Source organism: Protomyctophum parallelum (genome assembly GCF_964188405.1).
Source record: "Protomyctophum parallelum genome assembly, chromosome: 20".
Lineage (NCBI taxonomy): Eukaryota > Metazoa > Chordata > Actinopteri > Myctophiformes > Myctophidae > Protomyctophum > Protomyctophum parallelum.
This window is the reverse complement of record NC_139718.1, coordinates 43,622,323-43,638,396: the sequence shown is the minus strand read 5'-3', so window position 1 is coordinate 43,638,396 and position 16,074 is coordinate 43,622,323. Positions and strand designations below refer to the sequence as shown.

General features: G+C 43.1%; 1 protein-coding gene across 1 annotated transcript; it reads right to left on the bottom strand.

The window, feature by feature from the left end:
* Window positions 1–1,128: 1,128 nt before the first annotated feature.
* On the bottom strand, window positions 1,129–15,374 carry syf2 (SYF2 pre-mRNA-splicing factor). The gene is made up of 7 exons (XM_083791971.1): window positions 15,346–15,374; window positions 13,198–13,296; window positions 11,880–12,005; window positions 9,282–9,399; window positions 6,228–6,318; window positions 4,688–4,786; window positions 1,129–3,786 (listed from the first exon to the last, which is right to left on the bottom strand). Exons 1-7 carry the CDS (start codon window positions 15,361–15,363, stop codon window positions 3,621–3,623), a joined length of 717 nt encoding a protein of 238 aa, XP_083648097.1. The 5' UTR covers window positions 15,364–15,374; the 3' UTR covers window positions 1,129–3,620.
* Window positions 15,375–16,074: the final 700 nt, after the last annotated feature.

Genomic DNA, 16,074 nt, shown 5'->3' with positions numbered 1-16,074 from the left:
AAATGGACCCTGGGCCTGTCCCACATGATTATGTCATCATCATAACACCTCAAACCCCACAAACAGTGGTGCAACAAGGTTCCTCGTGTTCTGTGGTTTTAAATGAGCTATTTACTCCACTCCTTGTATCATATTTCATGCTGGTTAACAAACACACCATACATCATCGTCGCACTAACTCTTTTCAGGCAGCCAGCGGGTCGGCAGGTGCACTGAAAACTGCCTTTGTTCCGAGAGTAAACTCAGACGAAAGCCAAGGGCCTGCCAACAGAGGAGACTAGGATTCTTTTGAACATGTTTTTTCCTGAGTCACCCGATATAACCCGATAGGTGCCATCAAGGCTGCTTTCTGGTACCGTTCACCAGCGCTTCACTTTGACAGTGACACCTTCTTGGCCTCCGACATAACATGCTGATGATTGATTGTGCTCGATTGATTTGCATCGCTCCGATGAGAGTAATAAATTATTCTATTCCCAAGTTGTTTGTCTGTGATACTTAAATGCCATGTCACGGGGGGGAAAGTATCAAATGACACCGTTTCGAAACGCATGCTAGACTCTGTGTCTCCGAGATGTAAATCACGAAAAGGAAACAATCAGATTGATGAGACTAGTACAGCCACGTTTACTGAAATGACATTGCAGTTGCTTTCATACACATCCATAACTACTGTGAAATAACTCAAACACTTCCCAGCACTGTCTCAAAGCACTCATTGTAGTTCCATCAGGAAACATCCAGAAGAGAGAAACGACTGCAGTCTCGTCGCTCTCACACGACGAGACAAACATGTAATATATGCTATGACAAATGGGAATGCTATAGTGCAGAAAATATTTTCTTGTTCAAATTGCTTTCATAAGCGTTCATTAGTGCATCGTCCCCAGCAGGCATTTTTGGGGCAGGCATAATGTAATCAGTCACACCTCAGGCCACAGATTCTCACTCTGGAGTCTTGCCTCTACATGGTGTGATAGCATTTCCCTCCCATGATGTGTAATTTTATCAGAAGGGGGGGGGGGGGGGGGGGGGAGAGTGTGCGCGCAGCCCCTAAAAAAAAAAAAGGACAGTTCTGGAAATAACACACAAGGATTCCATTGTTTAAAAGACACAAAACGTCTTTTCAGATTGACTTGAGAAAAATGCAACAAGTCGCCCCTCAGAGGCAAACTTTATTTGATGTTTTATTCTCCCCTTATGCCATGGAGACCATCTATTTGAGCTCATCACATTAATTGTATTTCAAAATCAAAGGGCCTGACCTTTACAATTTAACAACAATAATTGTGTCCATCAGAGGAAGAGGCTGCAAGTTGACATGTTCTTATCAAATCATCGTTATTTCTTTTAAGGTGCAAACACGCCTGAGAACCAGTAATCTGGTTAACTGATCAGTTTCTCATCAACTTTATCGAGTAAAAAAAAAAAGAAAGCTCTTTCATGTGTATTTTTAACGAGGCAAACAGTAGCAAGCAAGTGAAGCAACTACAGTAGAAAGACACTCTGTGGTGAGGAGTACCAGGCGCCCTATAGGGTGTTCTGGCTCTTCTAATAATGAAAGCCAACATGCCAAAACCCCCAGGCTCATGAGATAAAACTACAAAAGCAAAACAATCAGGAACCTGAAAAATGTATCCACTCATCTGCCAACAGCGCCAGAGAAGAGTCATATATCAAAAGGCATTATTTGACACGCTACCCCTCCACCATATCAGGAAAACACAAACAACTTGTTTCACCAACACCACTTAGCCTTTGAAGTTAAACTGTCCCAGCTCATTACCATATTGACATATTCTATAACACATTATTTAATCTAGACAAACAATAACCGGCCCAATTCAAATTGGGACACCGTCATTCAGTGTGCAGTTCACACACGCCATAATTATTTGTTGCTTGGAAGATTCCCAACCCCCCCCCACGTTATGAGGTGTCTATGCCACACTCCATCCTGTAGAGGGAAGCATACTGCTGTAGTAATGGACCGCTAGTAGTACTACTGTATGTAAGTGAATATAAAAAGATGGCATGGGAATCTGTTGTCTCTGCCTTTGATCTGTCTCTCAGGTCACAAGCCTCCCCTGCTCATGTTAGCAGCTCGGGGCATGTTGGCTGAAGACAGATGCACCGGGCGATAACAAATAAATTGAATTGCTTAATTGTTGCGTCTTATCTCCGCATGCGCCCACACTAATCCATTCTTCGGTTGGTATTTTCTCTGCTCCACATGCCCTGGAGGGTAATGATAGCTGTGTGTTTTATTCTCACGCTTGGCGTGTCGGGCCGCACGCAGCGATCCCACAGCAACGTCAATAAGTCTGCGAGATAACCACATTGGTTAAAGCGGTTTTATTTGAGAGGGGGGGGAGGGGGTCTTGAACTCGTATCAAGGATGTTTGGGGTGACTGCTGTTTTGGTACACACATCTTGGGACAGTAAAGGAAGGGCCACCAATCTATGGCCATCTTCAAACAGCTCTCTGTGCACACGAATGTTGTGCATTGATCAAAGTGTCAAAAACATATTCAAAATATAGAAAATACAATAATCACTTGAAGCCTGGGCGTCGATAAGTTGACATGAGTCACGACGCACTGAGCTTTGCAGGTCTATTTTCAAAAATCTTTTGAAGATGTTTGAAAATAGGTCTCAACTTAAGTGGTTTAAGACCTCATAACAAGTCCTATGATACGGTTGTTGTCACAGAACCATATCCATGACACAAAACGTGTTACTCTGCCAAGTATCACAATGAGGAACTGTATACTAAAAAATAAAAACAGATACATCTACAGTAAATCCACTGTTTGTCCAATTGAGAGCCACTGAATTGACTAGAGTAGTGGTTACCAAACCTTTTAGCTCGATACACGAAAGAAAATTGAGTGAAAATAACGTAAATATCTACAAGCTCACAACACGATGTGAGCGGGGTGCGCACGCTTTTCCGACACACCAAAGGTCCGAAGCACGGGGACATACGATGCGATGCGAAAATGCGATGGTCCGACATGCGCCGCTTATGGTTAGGTTAGGGATTGAGGTTTCGGATTCAGATTTGATATCTTCTTGTGAGCTTGTAGATATGCTATTTTCACTACTTTGTAAGTATAACCCCCTCCCCCAATGAATGGATTAAAATGTTAAAAATGTTTTAATGGAATTATTTTGAAAAACACAGTTGAATTTGTTTTTAACAAATTTGTAGGGATTTATTTGAAAATCTTTTGAAATAATTAAAACCAAAATGTAGGAAATAAAAAATAAAGGGCAATTTTCACTCATTCAAATTGATCCACACTGGGTGAAAACAAATGGGGTTACAAAATCTTGGGATACAAATTATATATATATAAAAAGAAGAAATGGACTGAGTTCTAACATGCTCTAATCATGTACATAGAACACATGACTAGAGTTGTAACATGCTCTAGTCGTGTACATAGAACACATGGCTACAAGTACAGTAGCATGCTCTAGTCATGCATACACAATACATAACCCATATACCGGTACTGTACAGTAGAATGCATGACCGGAGCGACACGTTTAATGCCGAGACAGAACGCGTATAGTTTACGCTGAGAGTGTCTCCACTGAGACGGCCGGTCCCACTAGACGGCCGTGCCTCTCTCCAGGTTCTGCTTGATCTCGGCGGTGTATTTGCCGTAGAAGCGCTCCGCTTTCTTGTTGAACTTGGCGTTCCTCTCGTTGATGTAGTCGATGTCGGAGTCGTCGTTGTAGGCCCTGCGGCGGCTGTACTTGGCGCGCTTCTCAATCCTGCAAAAAAAAAAAAAAAAAACGGCAAAAACACCACAGATCGGCTTAGGGAGGATTTTACACAACGATAAGCCTTAAATTGGCTGGGCTTATCCAATCAAAGATGCTTCACCATCATCAGCACAGGCAATCATTTTGTGGTAGTCATTTTAATTGGAACAGCAGGCGTGGCAATGAAAGGGGGAAGAAGAAAAAAAAAACTAATGGGGGAAACTAACGGCAGAATGAACACACACAGAGGGAAACTAGTTAATCTGTGAGCTCCCAGTCTCAATTCACTGCGTCTTCAAAGCAGTGCCGTGCGTCATTCCCTGGCAAGCAGAGGTCTTTACTAATATCCTACAGTCACATCTCAAAACACAACTTAAGACTGTCTCAGATATAACAAATCTCACAGGAACTAAGGCGAGGGGGGAAATCAAAGGTGCTGGCCACGACAAATGCTTCTGTACAATCGCCGCGTGCTATTCTTTTACTATGGCATGATGATTTTCGAACACGGGCCAATTTGCTTTGTGGCAAGTCGTGTAGGAATACAATAAGGCATCATTTACTCAATGAAGCGTCCCATTAAGACAGCAGAGAGAGTGTTATGGCACCACTAGATGCTCGCAGATTCTTTATCACCCAGCTCCATCTGGGCTTCCATATACCGGGAGCGTAATTAGTGGGATCAGATCAGGCCTTGTCGCCAAAGTGCACAAAACGTCTGCCTGTCACCGTCTGTGGTCCAGACTCCGCTGTACCATTAATGGAAGCCATTTAGGACCGGGGGGATGAATGGAACGGGAGGCGGTGAGAGAAGAAGATCTATGTCCCTCTCTGTCTCTTTGTGTGTGTGTGTGTGTGTGTGTGTGTGTGTGCGCATGTGTGTCTCTGTTGGTGCCAAGTGTATACTTACTGTTTCTCTACGTCTTCCACCATGCGGTCGATGCCCTCCTTGGTGGGGACGTGACTGCCGTGGATCAGGGTGTTGGATGTGGGGTGGAAGTCTACCCCGCTGTGGTGTTTCAAAAGAAATCAGAGGCCGTCAATAAATCACCGGTTTCGATCGCCATCGTTCACATTTGGTCAGGCATCCGATTGCGCCACTGTGGCCCACGGTCATTGTGACGAGAGAGAGGGGCAGGATTGTGGGTGGCTTTCACAGTTTCGACGTATGGCATCCATTAAATGCTCAAAACCTGCGGGCTCAAAACCCGTCTTTGGCTGATGTGGGCCTAACCGCTGTAACTATGACCATCTTTTGCTCATCCGAGCGCATGCCTTGCATTACGCTCTGGAAAACATGAAATGATCTTGGGGACCGGGGAGAGGGGGCAACGATGTCCAAACCTCAGCCAGGGGCAGGGCAAGGGATGGGGGGGTGGGCAGCACACCACTAAAAACTCATAGGGAACGCTTTGTGCGCATGTGATGGGCGATTACAGCAAGCCAAGGCTCACAGCTCATTTGACTCAATTAAAAATGTCACGGTAATATGCTTAATGGCACCCAACGTCTACACAAATCATCTTTATAGGCCTCTTTGCTTTTTGAGGATTCACAAGTTTCTACAAATGCCCGCAGGGGAACATTAGTTCCTCCCGTTTGGTAAGGGCTGTGACCCCGGCTAAAGAGAACATCAAAGAGAGGGTGATACTTACTGTTACTGTACAGTCATGGAAGCCAAATTATGGAAGCCAAATTATGGACCCCCCCCCCCCCCCCCGCAGCTCTAGGCAACCCCTGCTGCTGCCAGCAGTCGGTGCGATTGACAGTTCTCGTTTTTGCATCTACGCCTAAACCTAACCTCAATACAACTATGCCTAAACCCAACCTTAACCTAACCTCAGTAAAACTATGCCTAAACTTACCTTAAAGGACCACTTCACCACTTTTCAACCTATCTTCATATAATAGGTAATCACTAATAATCATGATAAAATGGTGCAAGTCTTTTCTACTCAGTCTGTGTCTCATAGGACGGCTGTGGGCAGTTCAGAAACCGTCTTCCAGTGACATCATCATTAGGCACAAAAATATTTAGATTTTCATTATTGTGAGAACGATGGCTTCCATTTTCGCATTGCAACTTTTCAGGACTAGAAAGCCTGCAGTTTCTATTGGCTTGTATTTCCCATCGATGATGTCACTGGAAGACGGTTTCTGAACTGCCCACAGCCCTCCTATGAGACACAGACCGAGTAGAAAAGACTTGCACCATTTTATCATGATTATTAGTGAGGACCTATTATATGAAGATAGGTTGAAATGTGGTGAAGTGGTCCTTTAACCTAACCTCTGTAGAACTATACCTAAACCTAACTTCAGTAAAAAACGATACCTGCCCGGGAGCCAATTAGACGGGTCTATCCTAGAGCTGAGGTGGGATTCATAATCACGCGTCATGGACGGTCTTTCTCTTTATATTGGGGGGGGGGGGGGGGGTCGTCACTCACCACTCCTCTTTCTGCTTTTCGTAGCCGTCCATGTCAGGTTTGATCTGCTTGGTGAGTCTTTGGTACTGTCTCAGCTGGGCCTCGGCGTAACCTGCAGAGGAGACCGGCGGTGGAGGAGGAGGAGAGAGAGAGAGAGAGGGGTTGTAATTAGCGGAACAAACGGCGAGCAGACACAAGGCTCTGCCCCGCTGCAACCTGCGTCTGGTTAGGAGTTAGGACGGAGGGGATGAAGAGAAGAGGCACCCCACCACCACCACCACCCCGCTCTCCTCAAGACGCTCTGGTGATAATTTTCTCCCCAGAGGGTTAAATCCACAGAGGGGTTTTGATTCAACAGATGGGAGCCATATTTAGGGAAACGCTGCAATCCCCCCCCTTCTTTTTTTTCTTCAGCAGATTAAATTGGCGGTGGTTGAAAATGATTAATATCCCTAGGGCTTCTTACACGCAACCCATATTGTTCTGTTCTGTGCATGGGGAAAGTGACGGTACCAGTATTGTTCTGTGCATGGCTGCTCTTGCAGGAAAAGCGCCATTCTCTCCCACCGTGTACTGCGCCATGGCAGGCCTTCAAGCGCCCCATTAACCAATCAGGTACCAGGGCATGGCATAATCCAATCACTTTACACCACTCGTTTCCTCAAAACTTAAATTGTATTAGATTACAGTTCGCTAAACCGAAGGACTGAACTTCTGAAGCATTGCAGCGGTGTTATCCGTGCCCAAAATAGGAGTCGCCCTGATCTAATAGTGATTTGTCCAAAGCGTTATTTCCTGTTGTGTCTACGCAATTGTAAAAAGGATTTCAGAAGTGCATACCGACCCGCGGTGCATGGAAAAATCTCACTGAGCGGTAAAAAGGTGATCATAGAGAGCCAGCCATTGATCACATAAGGTGATGACCAGAACAGGACACCACCAGTGTGGGTGAACAAGTCATCGCTTCATACTCTTGAAGAATTCTAATAGAATAAGCCATAACTGTATGTTATTTTGTGCATAACTGATGTTCACGCTACGAAAACGGATTAACCCATTTAGGCCCGACGTCAAAAAAAAAAAAAAAAAAAAGGTCTTCTAAATCCTGACAGTTTTCTGAAAAACCGATGTTTCTATATCAGTGGTGCTCAATATTTCATGTCAAGGACCCCAAAAAATATGTAATTGGCCGCCGACCCCCCATCTGGAAATATGTTATTCCAGGGACCCTCCAGAAGCAAAGATTAGAGTTAAAAACGTTAAAAACGTCAAAAGACCTACAAGCTCGTAGCGTGCCACTCGCTATGAGCTTGTAGATCTGCTATTTTTCAATAGCTAAAGTAGAACATAATGCTTTAAAACACCAAAAGGGGTTCCCGCCCAGAATGAGTTAAACCACAACGGTGGTCTGGCTACGACCAGACACAGAATACTTGATATTACTGCTGACAATTTTCCCAAACATTCTGCCATCGGTTTAAATCATTTCAGTAAGTTATGTAAAAACAAATTATAGAAACTTCTACACCGCCGAAAAAACACGAAAAGCCTGATAGTTTCTTGTAGTGCTGTGCAATTAATCAAACGTTTGATTCGATTACGATCAATCTATGTTGCCGGTCAATGATTATGACAAGATTAATCCAGAATTCCAGACGAAACGATTATTGAGTTGCAATGCCGCATTTTGTTTGGCTATATATGAAAATCGTGTGGTCTTGTGTTAAGAATCCAGCGTAAGCCCTTTTCTTTATACCGTTTGTGCATTCGGCTCACAAAGTCAGGCACAAAAAAGAATTAAAAGTTGAAAGCTAGTTTGCCATGTTTTTTGTGGCCATCGTTTTTTTTTAAATCTCTGCCCTGCTGATGCGCACACTCTACTTTGAACGTTACATTTACGACACAGAGTGTTCTATTGACTTTCGAAGTCGAGAAGAATCTGCTTTATTAGGATCAAACAGACCCAACATGGTGATGGTCCGTTTGATGTTTTGACGGAAGGAACATTTAAGGGAGACCTGTCTTTTGTCAGTAAGTAACTGAAGGAGTGTGTAGGATGCTGTAGGATCCAGGGAACTGTTTAGCCCCAGCTAATTGGATAATCTCACAATGGTTATCATTTTTGCTATAATCGTGCAGCTGTAGCTCCAGCCAACATGATGGACAGAGAGTCCTTGGGTCAGACACGGTGGTTTGTGCACCACAAGGCAATCTGACCAATTTGTTTAATCATCTGAAATTCAAATACAAAGTGGTCTATGGCCATTGACCAAACAACAAAATAGCAAAACAATGAACTGAGAAACGCTCCTCAGGATAATCCACTGAAGGCACTTTTTTTCAAATTCATTGATGTTTCCAAACTCAACGAGTAATTGTGTTAAATAATTAGGATTATTATTTAAAAGAGAGCAAAGTAAAAAAAGGTACAGTAAAAGCCTGCTTGAGGAATTTGTTTGAGGGAGAAAAATACATCACATGTACATTTATTGAGCAGATTATTAGGCCTGACCTCAACATTAAAAAGAAATCTTCTAAATCCTCCAGTTTTCTGAAATAAATATTTTCACGATTAAAAAAATAAATAGCAGACCTACAAGCTCGTAGCTTGTAGGTCTATGAGCTTGTAGATCTGCTATTTTTCAATAGCTGAATTATAACATGATGTTTAAAACACCAAAAGGGGTTCCCGCCCAGAATGGGTTAACCACACCACGGGACAAGTACTCGCTTGGTATTATAGGTGGACAACTTTGATGAGAGAGTGCCATTACATTTCCACACTCACTCCAGAAGGCCACAAATTCTAGTTCTCAAACTTTTGAAGAGCCACTGCCCAGACTTGATCGTTGCTTGTCATGGAAAACTGCTTTAAAACGCTGCAATCCCCCCTTTTTTTCAGCAGATTAAATTGGCGTTGGTTGAAAATGATTAAGTGACGGTACCAGTATTGTTCTGTGCATGGCTGCTTTTGGGGGGAAAGTAACGGTACCAGTATTGTTCTGTGCATGGCTGCTTTTGGGGGGAAAGTGACCCACTCGTTTCTACACAAGAGGACACGGTGGCGATGCTCACCTGAGAATCCAGGGTCGGGGTTCTTCTTCTTCTTCTTCCTCTCCCACCGCTCGGCGTCATCGGCGCTGATATCCAGCAGCTTCACTCTGTCGTAGTTCTCGCCATTAGCTGCGCAGTCCTGAACACAAGGAAAGGGAGTCCAAAAGGTTCACACTCGTCCCGTGTGCTTATATATATATATATATATATACATATATATATATATATATATATATATATATGTCTGCTGTCGAGAGGAAACCCGTTATGAGGTATCCTCCCGACAGCAACAATATATTTTGTTGTTGTGCCAATCCCACGCACTCGTGTAGTGAAAGCAAGTGCAGTACATAGTTCAGACTAGTCTTTGGTCCGACAAACGACAACCCACCTCAAACCCTAACCTAACCAAGCACGGGAGCAGCGCATGTCCGACATGCGGACACATGTCGGACTAATGCTCCGTCGGAATTACATGCGGTCCCCAGTTCAAGGAGGACCTGACCACGCCTCGGGTGTCCCCATCACCAGGCCACGGCACTCATCTGCTGCGCCCACACAGCACACGTCCATGAAACACTAGATAACAGACTTGACGTGTCGTTAATTGCAGTACTACGTAACATTAAGTGACAATTACGTACGGCATAAAAACGTTTGGGTTTTGCGATTCATGTCGCATTTTTGACGCCACATTTCAAGGTGGTTTTAAGAGTACATTTTGACGAGGATCTCACGGTCAGAATGTGCACATATCGGCAAAAGCATCGAGATCTGAAACAAGTGTGGTGGTAATATACTGCACACATATGGTTGTTGGAAAAACAAACACTGGAGACATGTGTGCCCTGCTTCTCCACACACACACTGTCGGAAAGGGGAGATTCTAATAAAGCAAGTATTGTTGTATTTGACGGATAGTTCAACTGTCACCAGATGAGAAAAGGCATCAGAGTTTTTGATGTAACAGTTAGAAGGGTTTGGACACAGTGCTCATTCAAAGCAGCTCACATGGTTTACATTTAACATGTTTTCCATTTCCTCCTCGGTTATTTATTAAATCACTTTTATGCTAAAACATCATGACAACCTTAACCCTTTAACACCTGAGGTCGATTCCACAAATGCAGCGCAGCACAAAGTGACGTGCTGTGAGCTTGTACATCTGCTATTTTCTTTTCTTTTTTTAAATAGCCAACGCAAAAATCGACGAAGACGACACAGATGCTTACTCGGTTTTAATGGGTTAAAACCAAGCGTTCAAAAGTTATGACAAACCAAGAATTTGTCTTATTCTAATGTTAACATAAACAAATAGTTTTTGAGTGCAGTAGAGCTGGTCACAAATCAGCCATTTCAGTACTCACATGGACTAGCAGACAACAAAACCACTAAATTAACATTTTCTTTGTTCATCTAATAATAGCACGATACTTAAATGATTCCAAGGCAAGTTGACCGAGTATCCTAGTTTACTTTCTTTGATGCAACAATACATTTCACCAGTGAGGGGCCTCTAGTCCTCTAGTGTAATAATTTTAAAAAATAGTGTCACCAGCTGGATTAGATCCCAGGTGTGGATTGATTGGGACTCGGTGTCTAATGATTAGCGAAGCACGCTACTGAGCTGGCTGCCAGGATTGGTTTTCAGGCTGCTTTAGAAAGTGAAAATGCCCCACGGCCGGGATACCCTCACTACAACTAGTGGGCGTCTCTTCACTGCCATCAGTGTATTGGCAAATAAGTTAAAATCACAGATGCCAGTAGTCGATGTATCCGTCGTTTTTGTGCTTATTAAAGGACCACTTCACGACTTTCCAACCTATCTTGGAAGTGGTCCTCACTAATAATGATAAAAATGGCACAATATCTTTCTACTCTGTCTGCGTCTCAAAATTGGTCCTCACTAATAATCATGATAAAATGGCACGATATTTTTCTACTCCGTCTGCGTCTCATAGGAGGGCTGTGGGCAGTTCAGAGACCCGTCCACCAGTGACATCATCGATGGGGAATCCAAGCCAATAGAAACGGCAGGCTTTCTAGTCCTGAAAAGTTGCAATGCGAAAATGGAAGCCATCGTTCTCACGATAATAAACATTTTTGTAAAATAAATCTAGTTTAAAAAAAACATCTGCCTTACGATGATGTCACTGGTGGACGGGTTTCTGAACAGTCCTCCTATGAGACACAGACTGAGTAGAAAATAATTGTGCCATTTTACCACGATTATTAGTGAGGACCTGGTTGAAAAGTGGTGAAGTGGTTGGTATGCAAACTATGGACAAAATTGTTATTCAGTATCATTCTGTTATTGAATAAAATGTAATTAGGTCCAATCTGTATAGTGTAATATAATGAATACATTTGGGGCGGTTGTATTTCGTCTCCCTGCTCTTCTATGGAGACATTTAGATCGTGCCAAAGGTCAATGTCTCACTTTCGCATTCAATGTATCCCCCGAGCATTAGCGCAAAAAGTTTAAATGTCAGCACATGTCACACGCACGAATCAAGAGTTGAAATCCAGGGTAGAAGAGGAAATTTAATTTCCATCTGCTATCCCGGGAACATGTTATTAAAAAAGGTTATAGAGAAGAAACAGATCAAATAAAAACACCTTTTTCTTTTCATCCACAGCCAGTTCCCACTCCAGTCGAGCTTTCTTGGCCTCCCAGTTGGCCGGAAGTTTCAGTCTCTTGTCCTCCTCTGCGACCTCCTGGTGATTCAGCTTGCGTGCTTCATTCTACAATAATAATAAGAATAATGAAAATGTGGAAGCACAACAGATCACAAATGCCAAGTATTCCTCCATTTGTATTAACCCATTCTGACCGGGCACCCATTTTGGTGTCGGCATCATGTTATGCTTTAGCTATTTAAAAATCGAAGAGCGAATGACATTTTTAGAATCTGATCTCAGGTCAGAATGGGTTCATCAGACCCAGTGTTTGTCCGGCGGAAACCTCGTATGAATCTGATCTCAGGTCAGAATGGGATAAGTGAGTTGAAGTCAGGGATAACTCGGCACTAAGGTCTCAGGGCCGGAGGTACCTACCCCGGCTACCCGTCTGGCAATTACAGGTCATGTTTCACTTGCCCAAAGGTCATGCCCACTTGCCCGAAAATGAAATAGTGGTAGATAAATAAATAAAACATTACTTTGCTGTGACCCAATTTTGGGTGTACACCACGTTGATAAGTAAGGGCCATACTGTGTCCCTCCGTCGGAGCAGTGTTTGAACCCATCTGAGACTAGAACAACCACTAAAGTCTCATTTTACTGCTGTCCTTCCAAATCTGGCTGTGACGGGCTGTCTGCCCCACACTGAATACTATCGCCATTTTATTTCATTGTGTCAACTAAATCATCTATAGAGATCGTACGTACTGTATGAATGCAAACTAGATTCAACGTACTCAGCCCTGCACACATTCTAAATATGCCCCCGAAATATTGTACTGAGCAAATGGACTGTTACCACCTTCTATAATAATGATAATAATAGTCTTTATTGTCTCCGCATCATATATTTTCTTTGTCATGGACACTTGTACAGAACATTAATAATTCTACTCGAGTTGGAAGCATTAAGACCCATTTAACCCTCGATGGCTTCCTTTCTGAAAAATAACATTGTTGTAAAAAGATTCACGCGTTCAGATATTGCCATATTGCCAGTGGCTGGTGCCACTTGGACTACAAAATGACGTCGGACTAAAACACCGAATCCCAGGTAATTTATCACATGATGAAATTTCATAGTAGAATTTTCACCAGTAAGGGTCCATTTGGAACCCCCTCAAGGAACACAAGGGTCGCAGCGGCTGGACCCCACTTTGAGAACCACTGTCCTAGATCTGTTTAAAGTACACATGGGTATCGGAATCGGTAAGGGAAGAAATGGTGCGGGTCATCTCTAGATATTAAGACTCACTCGTTTGAAGTGCAGCTCCCGGAACTTTCGGAGTCTCGCTTCTCTCTTCTCAGACGCCAGACCTCCTGTTGCTTCTTCGTCAGCAACAGAGACAGACTCCTGAGAACAATATTTATCACACATTTATTAGTCTGTGTATAGCAGTGGTTATGACATTTTCTCAAGTCAAGGACCCCCAAAATGACATTGAATTGGCTGCCGACCTCCATCTGACAAAAATATAATAATATATATCTAACAAAAGATATACTTAAAAACGTACTATAAAACAGCTCATAGCATAGGGGCGGCGGTGGCTCAGGGGTAGAGTGCCTGGATGGTAACCGTAAGGTTGCCAGTTCGAACCCGGGCTCCCCCAGAGTTACTGTCGAAGTGTCCTTGAGCAAGACACTGAACCCCTAATTGCTCCCGATGTGCTAGTTGGTGCCTTGCATGGTTTCCGCTGCCATCGGTGTATGAATGGGTGAATGTAATGATCACAATCTCTGTAAAGCGCCTTGGATAAAGGCGCTATATAAATGCACCATTTACCATTTTATAGCTTTGATGCTGGTTGTCTGGGTTTAGGACCCCTCTGCAGTGGTGTCCGATTAGAACTTAAACCAGGATGCTTTTCTGCCCGTAACCTTGAGCACACCTCCATTATATTATCCGACTATGCTTTGTCACGATGATTAAGCCAATAAGATCTATCGATATATGGGTTCTACCACATCGATCTGATGTCAGCACTAGGTCAACCCGGACCAAATGTAGGGATTATTTGTCATACTAGACATGTCATATAGGCTATAGCCCAACGTGCTAGTCGGATATGTTATATAGCCCAACGTCCTAGTCCATGGGTTTTCAACAGGTGGTCTGTGGAGCACTGGTGGTCCGTGAAGGTGTTGCATGTGGTCCCTGACCATGCATTTAGTAATGTAGGAAAGTGAAGATTCGTATTTGAATTTATTGTATTGAGTTGAGAAAGTTGAGAAACAATGCAGTAAATAAACTGGTGACAAATGATGACACGTCGATGTTGTCAGTTACTGGGAAGACGGATGTCAAGAACTTGTGAGTTAGAATCTCAAGGGAAACCATACCGGATTGCCTGGTTGAGTCACCATTATAAGGAAATGTGCCCGCTTACTCATAGAATAAGTCCCCCCTACACCACGACCATATCCCCCCTCCCAAAACAACAATGGTCCCAAGGTTGATTCTCAGTCAGGGTGGTGGTCCCCAGGTTGATTCTCAGTCAGGGTGGTGTTCCCCAGGTTGATTCTATAGTCAGGGTGGTGGTCCCCAGGTTGATTCTCAGTCAGGGTGGTGGTCCCCAGGTTGATTCTCAGTCAGGGTGGTGGTCCCCAGGTTGATTCTCAGTCAGGGTGGTGGTCCCCAGGTTCATACTCAGTTGAAAACCCCTGTCCTAGTCGAATATCCCCATGTATAGAGACTAAATCTCCAATGAGCAACTGGAAGTGAGTCTTCGTTACACGTACAAGCATTCAGCACGAAGTGAGGGCCGGCGCGGTGAGCTTGAATTTATTTAACAGGGACAATGCACATTAATCAACACGTCAATTTTCAAATCCATGTAAATGGGAGAGTTCGCCATGAGCTAATTTGCATCTGTAGTCCCTGAGCAAGCAAAGATCTGCTATTTTCAAGCCAAAATGTAGATGGATAAAATGATTCAAATGTAACTGGAACTATTATGAAGAGCAACTATTATCTCTTGGCTGGCTAAATGATATTTTCGAAAAAATAAAAAATAAAACCAATATTCCATGACGGAGCCCGTCAGTCAGAGGCGAAATAATTCCCACAATAATGTCTCAACACAACATAGAGATAATATGTTGGTTCAGACTTGTCAGAATCGACAAAATACATATTACGAGAGTCTAAATCTTAGGCTACTACTAAGAAACAAGCTAATAAACACCAGTTACTAGTTTACGTGTAGCTACGTTAGCTTAGCATAATACAACACTGTAAACAAACACCGTAACACGAGTAACGACAAAGTACAAAGCAGCGTTTCCCTCGGCTGTGTGAAACTGTTTCTGCCACACGAGTCATATTTGGCGAGGATAATTTGCCAACATCCCAAATTAAGTGGATCTATTCATATTTTAAGCACAGATAAAATGTACACACCTCAACGCAGGACGCCATTGTTGTGCCTGTGTGTGTTGTAGAGCGGAAGGCAAGCTCGAGCAACTTCTGCTTCTTGGCAAACCAGCTTAGAGGTGAATTAGCGCCACCATCTGGACTGGGGAGTGGAGCAGGGCAGGATATTATTGTATTCAGAGTAATTTTTTTTACAGTCTATGATTCAGAGAGAGAAAACAACTAGTAAATAGAAATACTAAATATATATTTTTTAATTAATTAAGAAATGTTTTGCTTGTAAAATTAGCTGGCAAGCCCCTGCATGATATATAATAAGTAGCTAACTTATACTGTATACATTATTCATGATAATCAATAAATGTAGGCTGATTAATTAATTAACCCATTTAAGACCTGAGGCCGATTCTACAAATGCCTCCTAAATCAGTAGCAGTAGCGTTTCCGTGCCAAGGACAAGGAAGAAATTGTTATTTTCATCAACGTTTGCCTGTTGTCTCTCCTGGTACCACATCAATCTTATCCAACATATTTAACGTGTATCCGAGAGACTAAATCTCATCAAATGGTTGTCCGTGGCTAAAATGCAAAATAAATAATGGACCATGATATGAAAAGGGTTGAAAACCACTGGTTTAGATGATGGTGCATGGTGCAGCATGGTGATGGAGAAAATTGTTTACCATGTCAGTCCAAAATGTCCCGTAGTTACGGAGTGAGTTGAGATCTGGTGACTGCGAAGGCCAACAGCACATG

Coding starts and splice junctions, on each gene's coding strand:
- syf2 (XM_083791971.1), bottom strand. Junction 6,319..9,281: donor CCCCGACCCTGGATTCTCAG/GTGAGCATCGCC, acceptor TCTCCTCTGCAG/GTTACGCCGAGGCCCAGCTG. Junction 3,787..4,687: donor GTGGAAGACGTAGAGAAACA/GTAAGTATACAC, acceptor TTTTTTTTGCAG/GATTGAGAAGCGCGCCAAGT.